Source organism: Aulostomus chinensis, chromosome 8 (assembly GCF_037954235.1).
Source record: "Aulostomus chinensis isolate RoL2024-O1b breed Wild chromosome 8, RoL_Achi_v1.0, whole genome shotgun sequence".
Lineage (NCBI taxonomy): Eukaryota > Metazoa > Chordata > Actinopteri > Syngnathiformes > Aulostomidae > Aulostomus > Aulostomus chinensis.
The window spans coordinates 6,341,676-6,361,436 of NC_141327.1; the positions used below are offsets into that span (position 1 = coordinate 6,341,676).

A 19,761-nucleotide genomic window follows, 5' to 3' on the forward strand; every position below is an offset into this window, starting at 1 on the left:
GTCCTGGAGCATTTTCCAGGGCAATGCTCCTTTCACTAGTCTACCAGTGGGGGAGGGGCATGGTCCGCATGTGGGCTGCAGGGACTTCCGGCAACACAGAGCTGCCTGTGTGAATACCTGACTGTAAATCATGCTGGGGAAAAATAAATCTGAGAACCCACACCCGAATGGGCCTATCCCGATACAAGCAAAAAACGGATTAATCGGCCGAATCCTTAATATACACACACATAAATATAAATACACAATACATACATAGACATATAGACATATCTATACATATATCTCTGTACATACTCTACATGTATGTATTTATGTGTGTATATGTGTATGTATATATATATGTGTGTGTGTATATCTGTACATACTCTAGGTGTATGTATTAATGCGTGTGTATATATGTGTATATTTCTGTACATAGTGTGTGTGTGTGTGTGTGTGTTTGTATGTATATGTGTATCTAGGCTCAATATGTTGACAGAATTTTAATTTTGGATTGTATATACCTTCCCTTAAGACTTAACAGTCTATTTCTGTTTCCAGCCGTTGCTCCTAAATGTATGCGTAACCCCTGGGCAGGAGAGGAGGAAGGCGGCAGTGGCAGCACCAACACCAGTACTGCCCAAAATAAGATTGAGGAACCCTGGGCAGCACTGTCTGAGCGCTCCCTGGTGGCCATGGTGGACCAACTTTTCTCCCACCTGCTGAAGGTCCTCAACATCTGCGCTCATGTGCTGGAAGACAACCCACCAGGACCAGCAGTCAAGGTAACCTTTTGATTTTCGAGAGTGAGAGTGGTTGTATAAGTGTCATTTATTTTTTTATTATTATTTTAAGTGATTTTATTTTTTGCATTCTATCTGTATGACTAGAGCTTTGAATTCAGTGTAGGATCATGGTAACGATTGATGGGTTTCCATCCTGCTTCCTCTTCAGGCCACCCTCCCCTCCCTGACCAACACCCCCTCCCTCAGCCCCATTCGCAGGAAAGGCAAAGAGAAAGATCCTGCTGAGCCCAGTGCTGCCCCGATGAGCCCAAAGAAAAGCAGCGAGGTCAATGCAGGTATGACCTTGCACACTCAGACACAGGTCATCCCTCTCAAAGAATATTTAATACATTTTTGTGCTATTTCTTCTTGAGCAGGCAGACCTGTTGACAACACCAGTTCAGCAACCATAAACAAATCTACCACCCTCGGCAACTTCTACCACTTGCCACCTTACCTCAAGCTCTATGATGTCCTCAAAGCAACGCATGCCAACTACAAGGTCAGAAGCCCGTCATTTTAAAAGACTTGTGGCATTTTTGAAATGTGCTATGTATGTCAAAGTTTTGTTTTTTCTGACCAATGTTGCTTTAGGTGACTCTGGACCTCCACAGTAGCCAGGAGAAGTTTGGGGGCTTCCTGCGTGCTACTTTAGATGTTCTGTCTCAGCTGCTGGAGCTGGCAACACTACATGACATCGGCAAGGTAAAGATGACTTTTATAGTTTTTTGTAGTTGATGCGCTTGGTTTTAACAGATATTTGGACTTTTTTACAGAGAAATAATGGTTCATTCATTCATGCGTTTTCTCAATAACAGCCAGTGACAACACACTTTTACAAGAACTGGAATCAGTAAAAGTTGATTTTGTTGTTTGTTTTGTTTTGTTTTTAGTGTGTGGAGGAGATCTTGGCCTACCTCAAGTCCTGCTTCTCCAGGGAGCCAACCATGGCTACTGTTTGTGTACAGCAGGTCAGTTACTTTCATGTGTGCATGTGTCAGTTGTTTGTTTGTTTTTTTTTCAACTTGTGACTTGTTTAGCTTGTGTGGCAGTCTTTCTGTGGTTCCAGTACTGAGCAGTGTGCTGCAACCAGCACAACACCACACAGAGCAAGGCTGGTTCCTGCCGACAGGACCTGTAAAGGCATTGGGTTCCCTGTGCGATGGTTCCATACATCCTAAAATTGTCTATATAAAAATGGGCAAGAGGGCTTTTCAATTTCTTGACAAACCATATCATTAAAAGTGAGGCCTCCTTCCAGCAGTTTTGAAATATTAGACTTAATGAATGGGATCTGATTGAAGACGAATGTTTAATCCCAGTAATTAACCTCACAAGTGTCCTATTTATGACCAAAGACACTTGATTACACAGACCTTAAATGATCATAGAAAGGTATAGAAAACCTAACTACTACTTTGAGGGGCGGTTTGGCTCAGAGGTAGATGGGCTGTGTCCATCAACCGAGAGGTCGCTGGTTTTATCCTCACTTCCCCCAGTGACCATGTCGAAGCGTCCTTGAGCAAGATACCAAACACTTCATTGCTCCCGATGAGTAGTTTGGGCCCTTGCATAGCAGCCTCCACTATCAGTGTGAAGTGTGTTTGATGAGATGACACTGGAAAGTGCTTTGAATGCTGTTAAAGCAGAAAGGTGCTATAGAAAACTGAGTCCATTCGGTAACATTTTACATTTGGTAGATTTAAAGTCACAGAAATAGAGCTTTATGAAATGATACATGTAATTCGTGAACTTCTTCTTTTTAGCTGTTGAAGACACTGTTTGGCACAAACCTGGCATCCCAGTATGAAGGTGTCCTGAGTGGACCCAGTCGCTCCCAGGGCAAGGCGCTGCGTCTTGGCTCATCCAGCCTGCGACCAGGCCTTTACCACTACTGCTTCATGGCTCCATACACACACTTCACGCAGGCTTTGGCTGATGCCAGTCTGCGTAACATGGTGCAGGCTGAGCAGGAGCAGGATACCTCCGGGTGAGATACAACACACAGTCAGACAGGAGCACAGGATATGTGTATCTACATAAATAAACAGAAATCATAATTCAAGTATTACAGAGCTGCCTTCATATCTTGCAGGTGGTTTGATGTGATGCAGAAAGCTTCCAACCAGCTGAGGTCTAACATTGCAAATGCCACACGCCATAGAGGAGACAAGGTAGATTTTCATGATTCTGCTTATCCTAATGGAGGGCTGACATCAAATGACCAAATATATAAAAGAAAACTTGACCAAATCTTTGCCATTTTAATTTTTGAAAGCCGTGTTTTAATCATTGTTTATCCAGAACGCCATTCACAACCATATTCGTCTGTTTGAGCCACTGGTGATTAAAGCGTTGAAGCAGTACACCACCAGCACCTCTGTGGCCCTGCAGAGACAAGTTCTGGACCTGCTAGCCCAGCTTGTGCAGCTCCGGGTCAACTACTGCCTGCTAGACTCAGATCAGGTCACATGAATGCACACCAAGCACAAGCGTCCTGCATGGAATTTATCTGATTTTTCTCCCTTAACACATTTTTTTATGTTACAGGTCTTCATAGGGTTTGTCCTGAAACAGTTTGAGTACATTGAAGTGGGACAGTTCAGGTAAGTTGTTTTAAGGAATTAAAGCCTGTCTTCACTTGCTTTGTGCTGTCTGGTGATTGCCATATCTGTTGCATTTTTGCCTCAGAGATTCAGAGGCCATCATTCCCAACATCTTTTTCTTCCTGGTGCTGCTGTCTTACGAGCGTTACCACTCCAAGCAGATAATCAGCATCCCCAAAATCATCCAGCTGTGTGACGGCATCATGGCCAGCGGCAGGAAAGCTGTCACACATGGTGAGAAGAAAACGAAATACACACCGCATAGGCACTATTGATTGTGCTTGTATGTGTGCAAGATTTGTATTTTTACACAATTTCATCCTTCTCTACAGCCATTCCAGCCTTGCAGCCAATAGTTCATGACCTGTTTGTCTTGAGAGGCTCCAACAAAGCAGATGCAGGCAAAGAATTAGATACACAGAAAGAAGTGGTTGTCTCCATGCTGCTCAGACTAGTACAGTACCACCAGGTGCAGTATAATTACACAAACACTCAAAAGCTTAAGCTATCCAGCCCTTTTCTTACATTCTTTTATGTGTGTGTAGGTTTTGGAGATGTTTATCCTTGTCCTGCAGCAGTGTCACAAAGAAAATGAGGACAAGTGGAAGAGACTGTCCCGTCAAATTGCTGATGTCATACTACCAATGATTGCCAAGCAGCAGGTGAGGTGCACTTGAGAAAAAAATTGAGATAGCATTGTGTTATGAACTGGTAATGGAGGAATTGGAATGTGATAATTGTGAAAATCGATATATAAGGGCGCTACTAAAAGCATTTTTTTGTCACGACAGTTGCATCTGGACTCTCCTGAAGCTTTGGGAGTGTTGAACACTCTTTTTGAGAGTGTAGCACCCTCATCTCTAAGGCCTGTAGACATGTTGCTGAAGAGCATGTTCACCACCCCAGTCACCATGGTGAGTCTGTGTGATTGTGCACACACATGAACATGCTAAGTTATGTCCAAAAATCTCATCCATCAAAACAAAGATGGCCGAATACTACCCTATTAGAATAAAAAAACAACAACAACACAATATTCCTGCTTGGCACAAACTGTTAAATGGATGAGTGTTTGCTGCAAAGCCTGAATTATAATCACCCCTCTGCTCCCCCAGGCATCAGTAGCCACAGTCCAGCTGTGGGTGTCTGGTATCCTGGCAGTGCTCAGGGTTCTTGTGTCCCAGTCCACAGAGGACATAGTCTTGTCCCGAGTCCACGAGCTCTCCGTCTCACCATATCTCCTGTCCTGCAACACAGTCCGCCACCTCCATCAGCATAGCCTCTCCCCAAATGACCCATCTGCAGGTGATACACTTGGTTACCAAGAACCTAATGGTGAAGCCCACAAGGCCTTGCCTGAGGAAACCTTTGCCAGGTTAGTTATTTCAGCGTGTGTGCCAACATGCTTTTGATTTAGAAATCCACAGTTTAGGACCTATGATCTCATCATTCAACCCCACCCCTTTTCTCCAGATTCTTGCTCCAGCTGGTTGGAGTGTTACTGGATGACATTTCCTCCAGACGGGTTAAAGTGGACATTACAGAACAGCAACACACCTTCTACTGCCAGCAGCTGGGCACGCTGCTCATGTGTCTTATACACATCTTCAAAAGTGGTGAGCATAGATCTGCGTGTTCGTGAAATTGTGGTGAGTCTTTATGTGATCATTCATCCCGGTGTCCATCCAGGAATGTTTCGTCGGATTACAGCTGCAGCAGGTCGCCTCCTGAAAGGTGAGGGTGGTGGTGGCCTGCCTGACTCTGAGGCTGGTCTTTTCTACACTTTAGAGAGTCTAAACAGCATGGTGCAGTTCCTGATAACCACCCACCCCTCCCTGGTGCTGCTCTGGTGCCAGGTCCTGCTCATCATCAATTACACCAATTACTCCTGGTGGGCAGAGGTGCACAAGACCCCCAGGTAAGAACAGTGTAGGTAGTATAAATAGAGATTAAGCTGGTAAAGTTAATGCACAGCAAATTAAATGATCACTTAGCCTTCATATTCACTATTGTTCATTGAAATAGTCCACCAGATGTAAAGTTGAGTAAAAATCTGTTTGTCAGTCAATATACAGCATCTGTCTAACGACTGTCAGCTGCATACATGTATATTTTGACTTGAGTCGTAACTGAGTTGTTTTTTTTCCCTTCTAGCAGGAGACACAGCCTCTCATGCACAAAGTTGCTGAGCCCTCACTCCTCTGAAGGTGAAGAGGAAAAGCCTGAGTCCCCGCTATCCATGGTCAACAGAGAGATTGTACGCAGGGGTGCTCTCATCCTCTTCTGTGACTATGTGGTGAGGTTGTTGGACAGTACAAAATATTTTTAGAATAAATTCTTACTAGACTAACACGTAATGGATAAATCTTTGCTCTCAAATTTTACCTTCTCTCCTAGTGTCAGAACCTTCATGACTCTGAGCATCTGACCTGGCTGATCGTCAACCACGTGCGTGACCTAATCAGCCTTTCCCATGAGCCTCCAGTGCAGGATTTCATCAGCGCTGTACATCGAAACTCTGCTGCCAGTGGCCTTTTTATCCAAGCCATCCAGTCCCGCTGTGACAACCTCACTACTGTGAGTCTTTCTGCCTCAGCTTCTCATTTTCCCCCTATTGCTGCCCAGTTTTAGCCACCATATACAATCTTCTAATTTAATTCACCATTCTATCCTTCTTTTGCAGACAGTCTCATTCTGACCACCAAGTTGATAACCGGATGAATGCTTACATGTTTACTCTGTGCTTTCAATTTTGTTCTCATCCTCGTTTTCCCTTTCCCATTTATCTCTGCAGCCAACTATGTTGAAGAAGACGCTGCAGTGTCTGGAAGGCATCCACCTTAGTCAGTCCGGCTCCCTGCTGATGCTGTATGTGGACAAGTTGCTCAGTACACCCTTCAGGGTTCTGGCTCGTATGGTGGACACGCTGGCGTGTCGCAGGGTAGAGATGCTGTTGGCTGAAACTTTACAGGTATTTTATGGATGCACATTTCAGAACTGTTGTCTGAGACTCACAAATGCCTGATGACTTAAGATAAACATACTCAGAGGTAGATTGTCTGAAGCTGGATATTACGAACTTGCATTTGTACTGCACATTGCATGTCCATCCCTAAAGATGATGATGTGTTAAACCTTTTGACCCTCCAGAACAGTATAGCTCAGCTCCCCATGGAGGAACTGGACAGGATCCAGGAATACCTCCAGACAAGTGGCCTGGCTCAGAGGTAACCTCATAAGGAAATGTACACTAAAGCTGTGGGATTTACAGTGACCACTCTGCTACATCAATATACATGGCACTGAATACAAAATCCAGCTCACTTTGACTACGAGCCAGTGCTGTTTGAAATCTTATTTAAGCCCATTTATATGCATGGAATGATGTTCCCTCAAATAATGCTGGCCTGTGCCAGTTGTCTGCAAACAGATCTGGAAGCATGGAAGGTATTTTATCCTCATTAATCTTCATCATTATAGGCACCAGAGGTTTTACTCCCTACTGGACAGATTCCGAGCCACTGTTGCTGACACCAGCAGCCCTACCCCTCCAGTGACATCACACCCCTTGGATGGGGATCCACCCCCTGCCCCTGAACTTGTCATTGCAGATAAGGTGGGGACACATTTTATTGAGGGAAGAAAACATCTCGCCCTTGAGCATCAGTTGAAGAACTGCTCAGTTCCAAACCAGTCTCTATTCCACTCTGGAACAAAGTCTCCATTTTTCTGAAGCGAAAAAATGGATTTTAAGTATTAAGTACAATAGTTCCTTTTCAAATTGTGAAGTAAAAGCACAAAGTCCTCTAACATGCAAATATTCTTATGCATACCATATGTCTGAATGTAAAAATACTTGGATGTACATTGGTAAGAAGTAATTTTTTTTTTTTGGAAATGTATGCTGTAGGAATGGTATGTGTCTCTGGTGACGTCGCAGTGCTGCCTCGGTGGAGATGTTTCCCTGTTAGAGACAACTGAACTCCTCACCAAGCTACCTCCCTCTGATCTCTTCACCATTATGAGCTCCAAGGTGAATGATACAAATACTGTTGATTGTTTTAGTCACATACTAACACTGAAGTTGCTCTTTCTTGGATATTAAATATTTCATTAATTCAAAGCCTTTATTAATTTGCTTTTGGTTGTACAGATTGTGACTCTGTTTTAACACTGGTCCCGTTTGCAACCTTTTTCAACCAGACATTCAATCTTAGTCTGCTGTGTCCCTGCCTGAGTATGGGAATACAGCGCTTAATGCGTGGCCAGGGGTCGCGTTTATTGGAGACGGCTCTACAGGTGACCTTAGAGCAGCTCACAGCAGTTACCCAGTCACTTCCTGCACCTCACCAGTCCTTCCTCCCGCGGTCCCAGCCACAGCCGTACTGGGACCAGTTGGCTGATGTGTATGGTAAGAGAGAGGGATGGGTAGATGAAAACTCATGAGAGCTCATGCTTTCATAGTGGCTCATTTAACAGCTAAATTGCTTCAATAAAACTGTCTTACAACTTGAAGGGACTTTGCTGAACTTTATTTGATAAGCAGTGTGCGTGATGATGTTAGAAATTCTCCCTCTGCATCTACAGTTTGAAATTTAAATGTTTTGCAGATGCACCAGGTTTCTACACCAGGGTTTTGGCCCTCTGCAGAGCTCTGTCCCAGTACCTGCTGAGTGTGAGCCAGTTACCTTCCTCACTACAAATTCCCTCTGACAAGGAAGATCTCATCACTGCTTTCACCAGCACTGCCACGGAGGTAAAATATTATCTTTTTTCTTTTTTTTTATTGCTTTATTTGTTTGATAGATTCAGGGGAATGGAAGGAACAAGACTAGTCAAACCTAGCATATGACAGGACTGTGTTGGTTGGTATTTGGAGTTGTGGCCAATTAGCCGCAGGTCAGTAATTGTGTCTATGATGTGAATTTCTGGATATGAAGAGCTCATCTTTCTTGTTGTGTCTCAGCAAATCTGTCAGTTGCCGTAGTCGTTTGTTTCACTCGTCAAAGCTTGTGACTTTCATTGCCCAGGTGATCGTGTGGCGTCTGCTCCAGGATCATTTACCCTTGAGTGTGGACCTGCAGTGGGCCATGTCCTGCCTGTGTTTGGCTCTCCAGCAGCCCTGTGTGTGGAACAAACTCGCCACCCCTGAGTACACCACACACACCTGTTCCCTCATCTACTGCCTACGTCAAATCATGATTGCAGGTTAGGAAGCCAGTATGACTGTGTACATTCCTGATCACCTAGTCCAGTGAGGCCTAAAAACATTTCAGTCCAGATTTCAAATATTTTTCCTGTCTTGGTGTCTTAGTGGCTGTGAGTCCTGGAGACCAGCTTCTGTATCCAGAAAAGAGATTAAAGGCAGAGAGAGATGGTGAAGGTGACCAAGTGGACTCTCCAAACAGTAACTGTGAGCATTCATCTAAAAAAAAAACAAAAAACTGTTACACTATTGTTTGTTTTTCATGACATTTAGTATTTCAGCACTTGGCTTTGAAGCGTAATCACTTCATTGTCCTTTGGTGCAAGTTTTTGGCTTTTCTGACCAGATCTCAGTTGACAACTTAGGGAATATGACAGCTAACCCTTTGTGTTGCAGACGTGTTTGAGTGGCGAGCATGTGAAATCATGGCAGAGCTGGTGGAGGGCTTGCAGAGTGTCCTGTCCCTTGGTCACCATAAAAACAGTGCAATCCCTGCTTTTCTCACACCAACCTTCCAGAACATTGTGATCAGTTTGTCCCGACTTCCTCTGGTCAACAGCTTCACTCGTGTTCCTCCTCTGGTTAGTCTCTGTGATATTGTAGCCATGTTATAGGCGTCTGCACGAAATATACCACCCCTTAACTGATTTTCAAATTTGCACAGGTTTGGAAACTGGGCTGGTCCCCTCAGCCAGGAGGAGAGTTTGGCACTACGTTGCCTGAGATCCCTGTGGACTTCTTGCAGGAAAAAGATGTCTTCAGAGAGTTCCTCTATCGCATCAACACACTAGGTATAGAAACACAATTGATGGCATTCACTCCTCTACTTTCTGCACATTGATGAAAATAATATTTTTCTGAATGTGTTATGTTCTCTCATAGGTTGGAGCAGCAGGACTCAGTTTGAGGAGACCTGGGCCACCTTGCTGGGGGTGCTGGTCACCCAACCAATCACAATGGACCAGGAGGAAGAGACACAGCAGGAGGTATGTGAATACACTTTCTGCCACTCCTTAGACATGGAGCTGTGAACGATCCCTTCATGCTTGATAAAGTGCTAACTTAGGGAGTCCATTGTCGGCATTAATACCACGTTCCTTGAAAAGGTTTCAACTCTCCCAAAAACATTTGAGAAATTCAACATGCAGGCAGCTGGATTAACACTGTCATGTGAGAATCCATTATGAAAATTAGCCGAGTGTTTCACGGTTTATACCCGACTCTTTTGCAACTTGACGCGAGTTAAAATGCCATTGGTCAAGAAAGTAGATCACTTAAGTATTTTTAGTGGAACGATGTGCAGAGCGATGTGAGACATTTCTGTAATGGCCAGCAGCGCACCAGTAGACAGCGCCTCACTTTGAGAAACCTGCACACATTTCTGAAGAGAATGAGCACTGTAGAAATGTATCAATAACTACTGTATTTTGATGTCAAGGAGGACTTGGAGCGAACTCAGTTGAATGTGCTGGCAGTGCAGGCCATCACCAGCCTGGTGCTGAGTGCCATGACCCTTCCCACTGCAGGCAACCCTGCAGTCAGCTGTCTGGAACAGCAGCCACGCAACAAAAGCCTCAAGGCCCTGGAGACTCGGTACCCATTCAGCCTCCTTCTATTACCACTGTAGTAGTGCTCTTAATGAATATGCAATGTTATTTGTGTGCAGGTTTGGAAGAAAGCTTGCGGTTATCAGGGGTGAGGTGGAGAGAGAGATCCAAGCTCTTGTTTCTAAGAGGGACAACATTCACACACACCACCCTTACCATGCCTGGGACCCTGTGCCCTCTCTGTCTGCAGCATCTGCAGGTAACAGCCAACCTACATTTACACAATTGATATTTCCAGCTCCCGCCATGCAATGATTCCTATTATAGTTTAATTATGTGTAAAATCCTCATGTTAATTCTTTCAGCAGGCACATTGATCAGCCATGAGAAGCTACTGCTTCAGATCAACACTGAGAGGGAGATGGGTAACATGGACTACAAATTGGGACAGGTACAAGATGCATGACATACAAAGATCATCAAATAACAACCTTTCATCTTCTGTCCCTTCCCCCTCTATTTAACCAGATTTTCAGTGGCTCAACATGTAGTTGTTTGTTCTACTTGTTTCTATCTGCAGGTGTCCATCCATTCAGTGTGGCTTGGAAACAACATCACCCCCCTGAGGGAGGAAGAATGGGGTGAAGATGAGGAAGATGAAGCAGACACTCCTGCGCCCAATTCCCCGCCCATTTCTCCTATTAACTCCAGGTCACACAAATACAAACTCCCTCTATTTTTATTATTATTACACTTGTACATTGAAAGCAGCGCACTCAACCTGACCTGTCACTGCTTGTGTTTTTTAGGAAGCACCGTGCAGGTGTAGACATCCATTCATGTTCCCAGTTTCTCCTGGAGCTCTACAGCCAGTGGCTCATCCCAGGCTCCCCCAGTAACCGCAGGACTCCCACCATCCTCGTCAGTGAAGTGGTCCGATCGGTAAGCTAGGATGCACATGCTGGGATTTTTATTCACTTTGATGCCCAGCTGTTCAGTCTTCAGGCACGATTTTTTTTTTGTTTTCTCTATAGAGATTCCTAACCATTGATCAAACTTTTTTTTTGTAAACCACATGTATGCATGCTTTGCTATGTGTGTTTTGGGAAATGTAGAAATGTCAAATTTTCATTAGAGTAGCCATGTCCATACCTAGAATTCTATGGCACATCTGAAAATCTTCTGCTGCTCACTTGATTTCAACTCCGATCAAACACAAAACACTAAAAGTCTTATTTCATCACTTGTGCAGTGCTGGTTCTTTCAAGGGAGGGGCCTTGGGTTTTGTGAAGTTAAGAAGACCAAATGAACATTAGCATCAACAGGAAAGACAGACATCTTTGCCTAAAACAACTTATTGAAAATGTTAAGGCCACGTCCTGTTTTTTTTTTTTTTTTTTTACACTTGGCTATTAAATCTCTGAACCTCATGTATTTAAACATGAATATTTTACATTTTCACACTGGATCCGTTTATTGAATTTTTATTTTATTGTAAATGACCTCTTGTAGCCCATCTGCAGTTTCTTTAATTGTCCACCAGAGGGCTGTGGCCCCTACTGGATTAGAAGAATAACACTTCTCCTGAAGACAATACATAGTATCACAGTATTCTGTGAAACTGTATTAAACAGCATTATAACAATTTATGTGGATATGAGTCCTTATAATCAAAATAGTCTGTCTTGGGGTTTTTTTTGTCTCTAAGACTGATCGCCTCCTGCCTTATCCTAAATTGTTAAATGTTGGCCCTTGTATTTTATTCTGTTTTTCTTTACCCATTCATCACACATTTCACCACTATTTCTATCTGAACTTTTAGCTGCTATAACATGGGAAATTCATCTTCTGACCCTCTCTACCATCTACCCCCTCTTTCTGTTCTCCACAGTTGCTGGCAGTGTCGGATCTATTCACGGAGAGGAACCAGTTTGACATGATGTTCTCCACCCTCATGGAACTCCAGAAGCTCCACCCACCAGAGGATGAGATCCTCAATCAGTACCTGGTACCAGCCATTTGTAAGGCAGCTGCTGTGCTGGGCATGGTAAGCAAACCTGTATATAGAGGAGGATCATTAACCAGTAACATAAAGGGATCTACTGACTTTTCAGTCTCCATTTTCAGGACAAAGCAATAGCAGAGCCTGTATGTCGTCTATTGGAGACGACCCTGCGCAGCACCCACCTACCCAGCCGGATGGGGGCTCTGCATGGAGTGCTGTATGTGTTGGAGTGTGACCTGTTGGATGATACAGCTAAGCAGCTGATCCCAGCAATCTCTGAGTACCTGCTGTCCAACCTCAGGGCCATCGCTCAGTTAGTATAACTCACTGTCTTATTATGAATGACGACAGAGGGTTTGACATTATTGTTGCTGAGGTAGTTGGAACAAGAGTGCAGTGCAGTGTTTGGCCACTAGGTGCTACCCTTCACCTTTCAAATAGATGCTGCCTAATCTTTCCATTAATTTTCTTTCATCCAAAGCATTTTTGTGGTCATTATATCATATGCTCATCCTTCCAGCTGTGTGAACCTGCACAACCAGCAGCATGTGTTGGTGATGTGTGCAGTTGCTTTCTACATGATGGAGAACTACCCTCTGGATGTGGGGGCTGAGTTTATGGCTGGAGTTATTCAGGTACATGCATAAATGTCATATTTATACTCATGAAGGACATTTACATTGGTATTTACTGTGTTTTTTATCCAACTTTGCTGATTTATCCATTTATTTCATTTAATTTTACCCGTTTCTCTCCTCATCTGCATCTGACTCTGTTCTCCAGTTGTGCGGCGTGATGGTGTCTGCCAGCGAGGACTCCACCCCCTCGATCATCTATCACTGTGTTCTGCGGGGTTTGGAGCGCCTCCTACTCTCAGAGCAGTTGTCACGTGTGGATGGAGAGGCGCTGGTCAAACTCAGTGTGGACAGGGTCAACATGCCATCGCCACACAGAGCCATGGCTGCTCTGGGCCTCATGCTAACCTGCATGTACACTGGTAAGCAGGGCATGAACTGATACACATACCATCCACCAGGAAATGCACTTGTGACCTGCATGCTGGCTATCTAACCAGCATGTACAGCATTAAGACTCCATTACTGCTATGCAAACTCACCATAGTATTGAGCTGGCTGACTAACTCCCCTGCATGAGCAGATGTGCATAGTTGTACACTGGTTTGGAATCGGTCATCCTCACTGAAACCACTAAGTCCCGTTTCCTCCCTGTGCTCCCATCCTAGACCTTTTCCTCTACTTGTTGCATGCTAGTGGTATCCTTGTGACACGACCTCCCACCCACTTACGGATTTACTTTTGCCGTCATTAAACAACGTCCCCTTAATGTGAAATATTTAAACTGAGCGTGTTGTAAATATCTGCTTGGTTGAGTTTCTGTCAAATGTCCCTCAGTACTGTTGCAAGTCAATCATAGTATTTATTTTTGAACCACAATCAATGACTGTGATTCTGAAACTTAGAGGTAGGATTACAGGTAATCATGGTCACATAGTGGTAATGTCGTCCTGCTTCTGCTGCGACTAGGTATACTAAAGAGCTAACTTGTTAGTGCCCCCTTAATGAACATGCCAAATGCATCAGATTGCAAACTAGTGATGCATGGATCAGGTATTAAGATCCACATCTGCCCAAACCTTTATGAGAAATATGTTAATGGCCAGGCGACATGGTGGTTCAGTGGTAAGCACTGTCACCTCACAGCAAGAAGGTTCCAGGTTCGAGCTCCTGCTCGGGCACAGGATCTTTCTGTGTGGAGTCTGCAGGTTCTCCCTGTGCCTGTGAGGGTTCTCTCTGGTACTCCAGCTTCCTCCCACAGTCCAAAGACATCAAGAGGGGACGAGGCTGATTGATACTCTAAATTGACTGTAGGTGTGAGTGTGAGTGGTTGTCTGTCTCTATGTGTTGGCCCTGCGATGGATTAGCGACCCGTCCAGGGTGAACCCCACCTATTACCCGAGAGCAGCTGGGATAGGCTCCAGCCCCCTTAAACCCTTAACAGGACAAGTGGTAGAAAATGGATGGATGGATGGATGGATGGATGTTAATGGCCCAAACCCAACCCACAGATCACCAAATGCATACTATATTTATACTTTGATGAAAGTATCACAGATGGAAGAAGTGCCTTAAAATGTGTCAAGGTCCTTGCTCCTACTGGCTCACAGTTTCTTGGGTCATAAATGCTTGACTGAAACTGATTTATGGCAAGTGTAGATGTAAATGATAAATCTCATTGTAGATTATGGTTATACTTCTTACATCCCGAAAGAACGTAACCATACATGCCATACCTGTGTTGAAGTGCTTGCAGTGCAAGCATTCCATCCAACCCTTTGTGCGGTCTGTTAAACACACACCTGCTTGCTTCCTGCATGTGATTGTATGTCTTATACCTGTGATATACCCTACCTCTAACCCCTACTTCGGCCCATACTAATTATAGCTATTTTAGTAGTTACTTCTCCTTGTGCTGACTGACTAAATATGAGACAGCAGAGTCAGAGTAAATCTGGCTCTCGCAAATGCTAATTGCCATAACTTCCTTTACTCCCTCTATGAGCCTTCCAGCAAAGCCCATTCAGGTCACAAAAGATGCTCATCTAGACTGTAATGTACCCAGGAAACTCTGCCACAAATTAGTGACTGGTGCTTCAAGTATTAAAATGATGCTTACTGAACTGACAATATATCCTAGACATTCTGTTTTTGGTCTACTAAATTCTCATCTGGATCTTGTGATATCGATGTCCCTACTCCCATTCTAACCTCTCCCCCCACTGGTTCAACCGGTGCCACCCTCCCTCTCGTTTTCTCAGCGGTGCTTGCGTCGGGTTCAGAAGTGACAGGGGTTAAAGGTCAGGTTGACTCTGGCTCTGCTGTAGCGGAGGCGGTGGGCGTCATGGCAGGTCATATTGGTTTCTCCTCAGGCAAGGAGAAAGCCAGCCCTGCCAGTCGCCCCGCTCACTCTGACCCGCAGGCCCCTGACAGCGAGTCGATCATTGTTGCCATGGAGAGGGTCTCAGTGCTGTTTGACAGGTAGATATACACACACACACACGCACGTTTGGTAATAGAGCAACTTTCTATATCTTGCTAGAACCCTTTGACCTCTATGGGTTGGTGGTAGTCTTAACAAATGCTGTGATGGAGGCAGCTGCTGTACTAAATACAAAACCAGAGCTGCATTCACTTGGTACCCCTCCATCTGGTCCTTCAGATTCTGAAAACTTTATTTATCCCCATGGGGGGCAATTAAGGGAGCAGCGAATGGTACAGTTAGTTACACAACAACAACATAACAAACATTAGGTAAATGTTCATGGTCTCCTGTCTGCAGGATCCGGAAAGGTTTGCCCAGTGAGGCTCGGGTGGTGTCCAGGATTTTGCCCCAGTTTCTGGATGACTTCTTCCCACCTCAGGATATAATGAACAAGGTCATCGGAGAGTTCCTGTCCAATCAGCAACCCTACCCTCAATTCATGGCTACAGTTGTCTACAAGGTCAGCAGCACAACGTGATTCTGTCTAAACTCTTATCACCTGGTCAGTCAAGCAAAACATGGGATCAGATTGGCCTTTTTAATCAGACACTTGGAAGCGTTACAGCAAAAGTAGTTGTTTTAATAAAAGTAATGATGGCATAACCTCGCTGACTCATGGTTAAAAACATTAGTCATTGGTAAAAGTTAAAATGGGGCTTTAGTCCTTTTATTAGATTGGCTTGTCGAAGCATTGTTGCCTTTCACCTGTGCAACAATTGGGATATTCTTTTACTGGATACAGGTTGCTACATACAATTAAACGTCTCTTATTTTAGGGCAGCATGATAATATTGGTACATACATTGGAGTCAGCAGATGTAGGTAATTAAAAAATGTTTTGGTCAAATGGTAATCTCATGACATCGTTTCAGCTTTGCTCATTTGTCATTTATGATAAGGAAACATGCAGTAAATATAAGTAATATATGAATTTTAGAAATGTCTTGGAAATATAGACAATTTTTGACATTCACAGTGTTAGCACTTTGTAAATCTGTAAAAAAAACAACAACAAAAAAAACCTTTTGCACCTCCTAATATTTTTCTTCAGCTTTAGCCAGTCCTTTGTTCAATTGTCAAGGCCACATTGAGCTGAATCCATTTGTCACCAATCAAATTATGCCTTTTGTCCAAGAAGATTAAACCATACTTATAGTTAACTGAGGATTTAAACCAGTGGATGAAAGCTGGATTACCCGGTAAACTGCGGGCAACGATGTATGCTCCACTCTACCTGGAATGGGGTTGATGGTTCGGTTCCAGGCTCCTCCTCCTCAGCCCTCCCTGGGAATACAACATAACATCCTTTCCTCTGTCAGTTCATTGAGACTGTTTGTTGTGTAAATTCAGCTATGGCTTTTGGAAAGTTCAGCCCCAAAGCGCTGCTGGTATACAGGGTTCATAATGTCATAAATAACCTGGAAAGTAATGGAGAATAAAATCGCAATTTCCAGGCCTGGAAAAGTTTTGGAAAAATATAACGCCAGCAAATCTTTGGAAAGTTGTGGAAATGTACTTTACAATTACCTGCATGATGGAGAAAAATGGTTCAGTGAAAATTGACGGTGGAACAATATTAATTTATTTAATCCATGTAGCTTAACATTATTTGTTGTCAAATTTACACGGGCTATTTCTGTTTAATTCTCATGTTTATAAAGACATGTCTGGTCATGAAAATATTCCTCACAGTCATGGAATTGTATTTGTAGCTTCCTGCCATTGATGTGTGTTGGTGCGGAGATGAGACATGATACCACTCTTTAGAGTTTTCCCAAGTTTAACTGAATCATTTGTCTCTGTCAAACCTGTTAATTTTATGCTTCCCGTGCCCCCAACCTTAGGTTTTCCAGACCCTCCATGCTACGGGCCAGTCATCAATGGTGCGGGACTGGGTACTGCTGTCCCTGTCCAACTTCACCCAGAGGACGCCAGTGGCCATGGCCATGTGGAGCCTGTCCTGCTTCTTTGTCTCTGCATCCACTTCCCAGTGGATTTCAGCCCTGTATCCTTACTTGAAATGAAGAAGGGGGGGTGGTAGGGACACGGATATCACAAGATTCAACTGACAGTTGCTCATCATATAGATGGCGCAGTTGGAGAGAAATAAGTAGATCTTCATGTTCTCAAAGCAAGTCGAGATATTGAGTTAAATGAAAATATTTAGTATGGTTCTCCAAGTAGGTTGGGCTGTTGTCCTTAACCCCCCTGCTCTTAACCAGACTGCCACATGTCATCAGCCGAATGGGCTCCAGTGAGGTGGTGGACATCAACCTTTTCTGCCTAGTGGCCATGGACTTCTACCGGCACCAGATCGACGAGGAGCTGGACCGCCGAGCATTTCAGTCGGTCTTTGAGACGGTTGCTTCACCCAGCAGCCCTTACTACCAGCTGCTGGGCTGTCTGCAGTCCATCCACCAGGACACCACTCTCTGACATGAACTTGTAGGCACTTAGAGGTCAGAGGAGAAGGATGCTGGGGTGATAATGTATACGCCCTGAACTGGGATGCGGGGGAAGAAAAGAATGTCATTCGAGTAATCTACTGTAGCCTCATCACTTTCCCCTTCTTTTGACTGACCTGAAATACGATGAAAGGAAATGGAATGTATGATTCCATGTCAGTGTTCATGTCTATGATTTAACATGGATTTGAAGAACAGTCTCTGCAGAGGAGATCCTGCATCTACAAGGACAACACTGGCTTCAAATGTTAGACCATTCCTAGAGACCAACGACAGCACCTTGAAAAACCCTCCCACCCAGCACCTTGATTTAAAAAAAAAAAAAAATTAAAATGATCACATAAATCAAATTCTAAATTAGTTTATTTTCCAGTGAGGACCTGTTTGAGTATTGTGACGTGAGAAAAGCAAAATAGAGAAGACCTAGAAAATGCTAAGTATGTACTATTTCAAGTTCCAATGCATCTATTTTTCAGTGGGTTTTAGTTGTTGGGTAAAGAGCTGATGGTGGGCAGATGGCTGCTCGCTGTTTATCCTTTTGAATTTTTTTTTAAATTTTAGATTTGTGTGTGTATATATAAATATACGTGTGTATGTGTATATATATACACATATGTATGTGTTTATATACATACACAAGTGTGTGTGTGTGTGTGTGTGTGTGTATATACACGTATGTATATATGTTACATGTGGTCATTCTGGCACGCATGAGGAGGCGGATAAATATTTTGTGTATCATAACTATGATGGCGGGATGATAACACATTTCGTGAAGTTACACCTGTAGATGCTTAAGAAGTAAAATTCAAATTTCTTTCCAAAATTACATTTCATTTGTAAGGGCCCACATAGCAACACTGTAAATACAGTTGAAACTTAACAAGATAAATACCAAATTCTGCTTTGTTTTTTTTTAACTGTAGCAAAAGGAGAAAAGCACTTCCTCTTTAGATTTTATCTCATTCTTTTTAAAATAAAAAAAAATGATTGCATTCACGTGTGGTGCAGTGATCCCTGGTGTACCTGAATGATTCCACCTGTGCATTTCCTCTACTTTTTTTTTTAATTCTCAGGATGTAAGATGTGACTAATGTTGTAATAAGACAAGAGTCTTCTTTAAATCTTGTAAAAAGAAATTGTAAAGTAATATGAAAGCCATGGTGCATGAAAGAACTGTACAAATGAGAGCTCTTTAAAATTGATAGTAAGATAATGTGATGCCGTTTTTTTTTTGTTAACTTGCACACTGTCAGGACATGGAGGGGGGAAGAAAAAAAAACCACAGAATGCAAAAGATGTGAACCCTGGTTCTGTGGAAGCGAGCGGAGCTGTATGACTCTGTACGTGCACTTGCCTTAGGTAAAGACTGAGTATGTCCTGTACACTGAAAGCTTGTAAGCATGCTTAGCATTTATGCCGTTTTTCTCGCTTAGTCCTTCTATTTCCTTGGGTATGGTTGCCATGACTGTGGAAGAACAGTGCAACAATCCAAAGGCAGCCTTGTAACCATAGTGACAAAGAGCAGCTTTGACAAATCAGATGAGTAAGTGTAGCGGCGGTATGCCACCTGATGGCAGGTGTTTTCTGTGTCTTTTGTTGAGCTTTAAATATTGTTTTGGTTTTTTTCTGTTTAAACAATGGAGCAAATGTTTCATTATTCATTGTCTTTGTGAAAAATATTAAATACACCTAGCACTGAAACGTGATGTTCTTCTCATGTTGTTAGGCACCCTCTGGATATGTGATCAATTCCATTTTATTACACCTAACCTAAATTATTCCCTGTAATATCGGACGATATAACGACACAAATGGTGGAGTCCTTGCTGCCTGGCAGACAGCAGCTGTTCTTGGAATTCCATTGCGAGGCCCCCCTGAAGCTGATTAAATGAGCCTCATGAGTCGTTTTCCTGGGTCTTGAGATAGTCAACGATCAGGATTTTGAGTCACGAGTAGAAACATGGAGGAACGCTGACAACCTTTTTTTTTTTTTTTAAAGACGTTCTTCCAAACTTTGAAAATACACTCACATGAGTAACACAAATAGCCTTTTTTCTTTTTTTTAGGTTTGACCCCAGACATAAGAGGAGTGAGGCTGACAG

The 19,761-nt window shown here is 43.4% G+C and overlaps 1 protein-coding gene and 1 non-coding gene across 13 annotated transcripts in view; both read left to right on the forward strand.

Annotated features, from left to right (window-relative positions):
- The window catches only part of htt (huntingtin), a 37,746-nt gene extending 18,064 nt beyond the window's left edge, over nucleotides 1–19,682 (forward strand). For 6 of the 12 annotated variants that reach the window (XM_086210627.1, XM_086210635.1, XM_086210631.1 and 3 more), the window contains 42 exons: nucleotides 544–767; nucleotides 937–1,063; nucleotides 1,145–1,269; nucleotides 1,362–1,472; nucleotides 1,661–1,738; nucleotides 2,534–2,757; nucleotides 2,863–2,941; nucleotides 3,072–3,233; nucleotides 3,318–3,373; nucleotides 3,459–3,607; nucleotides 3,706–3,842; nucleotides 3,919–4,035; nucleotides 4,165–4,287; nucleotides 4,489–4,748; nucleotides 4,847–4,989; nucleotides 5,063–5,291; nucleotides 5,528–5,669; nucleotides 5,771–5,950; nucleotides 6,168–6,344; nucleotides 6,524–6,600; nucleotides 6,854–6,989; nucleotides 7,284–7,406; nucleotides 7,577–7,784; nucleotides 7,984–8,129; nucleotides 8,404–8,581; nucleotides 8,688–8,786; nucleotides 8,976–9,160; nucleotides 9,244–9,370; nucleotides 9,462–9,565; nucleotides 10,018–10,172; nucleotides 10,246–10,385; nucleotides 10,492–10,577; nucleotides 10,707–10,837; nucleotides 10,936–11,068; nucleotides 12,018–12,173; nucleotides 12,254–12,444; nucleotides 12,652–12,766; nucleotides 12,915–13,128; nucleotides 14,968–15,187; nucleotides 15,489–15,651; nucleotides 17,036–17,196; nucleotides 17,414–19,682. In XM_086210627.1, the coding sequence (XP_086066753.1) occupies nucleotides 544–767; nucleotides 937–1,063; nucleotides 1,145–1,269; nucleotides 1,362–1,472; nucleotides 1,661–1,738; nucleotides 2,534–2,757; nucleotides 2,863–2,941; nucleotides 3,072–3,233; nucleotides 3,318–3,373; nucleotides 3,459–3,607; nucleotides 3,706–3,842; nucleotides 3,919–4,035; nucleotides 4,165–4,287; nucleotides 4,489–4,748; nucleotides 4,847–4,989; nucleotides 5,063–5,291; nucleotides 5,528–5,669; nucleotides 5,771–5,950; nucleotides 6,168–6,344; nucleotides 6,524–6,600; nucleotides 6,854–6,989; nucleotides 7,284–7,406; nucleotides 7,577–7,784; nucleotides 7,984–8,129; nucleotides 8,404–8,581; nucleotides 8,688–8,786; nucleotides 8,976–9,160; nucleotides 9,244–9,370; nucleotides 9,462–9,565; nucleotides 10,018–10,172; nucleotides 10,246–10,385; nucleotides 10,492–10,577; nucleotides 10,707–10,837; nucleotides 10,936–11,068; nucleotides 12,018–12,173; nucleotides 12,254–12,444; nucleotides 12,652–12,766; nucleotides 12,915–13,128; nucleotides 14,968–15,187; nucleotides 15,489–15,651; nucleotides 17,036–17,196; nucleotides 17,414–17,627 (6,305 nt within the window). In that variant the 3' untranslated portion in view covers nucleotides 17,628–19,682. The remainder of the gene's footprint in view (nucleotides 1–543; nucleotides 768–936; nucleotides 1,064–1,144; nucleotides 1,270–1,361; nucleotides 1,473–1,660; nucleotides 1,739–2,533; nucleotides 2,758–2,862; nucleotides 2,942–3,071; nucleotides 3,234–3,317; nucleotides 3,374–3,458; nucleotides 3,608–3,705; nucleotides 3,843–3,918; nucleotides 4,036–4,164; nucleotides 4,288–4,488; nucleotides 4,749–4,846; nucleotides 4,990–5,062; nucleotides 5,292–5,527; nucleotides 5,670–5,770; nucleotides 5,951–6,167; nucleotides 6,345–6,523; nucleotides 6,601–6,853; nucleotides 6,990–7,283; nucleotides 7,407–7,576; nucleotides 7,785–7,983; nucleotides 8,130–8,403; nucleotides 8,582–8,687; nucleotides 8,787–8,975; nucleotides 9,161–9,243; nucleotides 9,371–9,461; nucleotides 9,566–10,017; nucleotides 10,173–10,245; nucleotides 10,386–10,491; nucleotides 10,578–10,706; nucleotides 10,838–10,935; nucleotides 11,069–12,017; nucleotides 12,174–12,253; nucleotides 12,445–12,651; nucleotides 12,767–12,914; nucleotides 13,129–14,967; nucleotides 15,188–15,488; nucleotides 15,652–17,035; nucleotides 17,197–17,413) is intronic. The other 6 variants (XM_086210629.1, XM_086210638.1, XM_086210633.1 and 3 more) reach the window with 4 other exon arrangements.
- On the forward strand, nucleotides 1,813–1,944 carry LOC147256932 (small Cajal body-specific RNA 14). Its single transcript, XR_015117693.1, has one exon.
- Nucleotides 19,683–19,761: the final 79 nt, after the last annotated feature.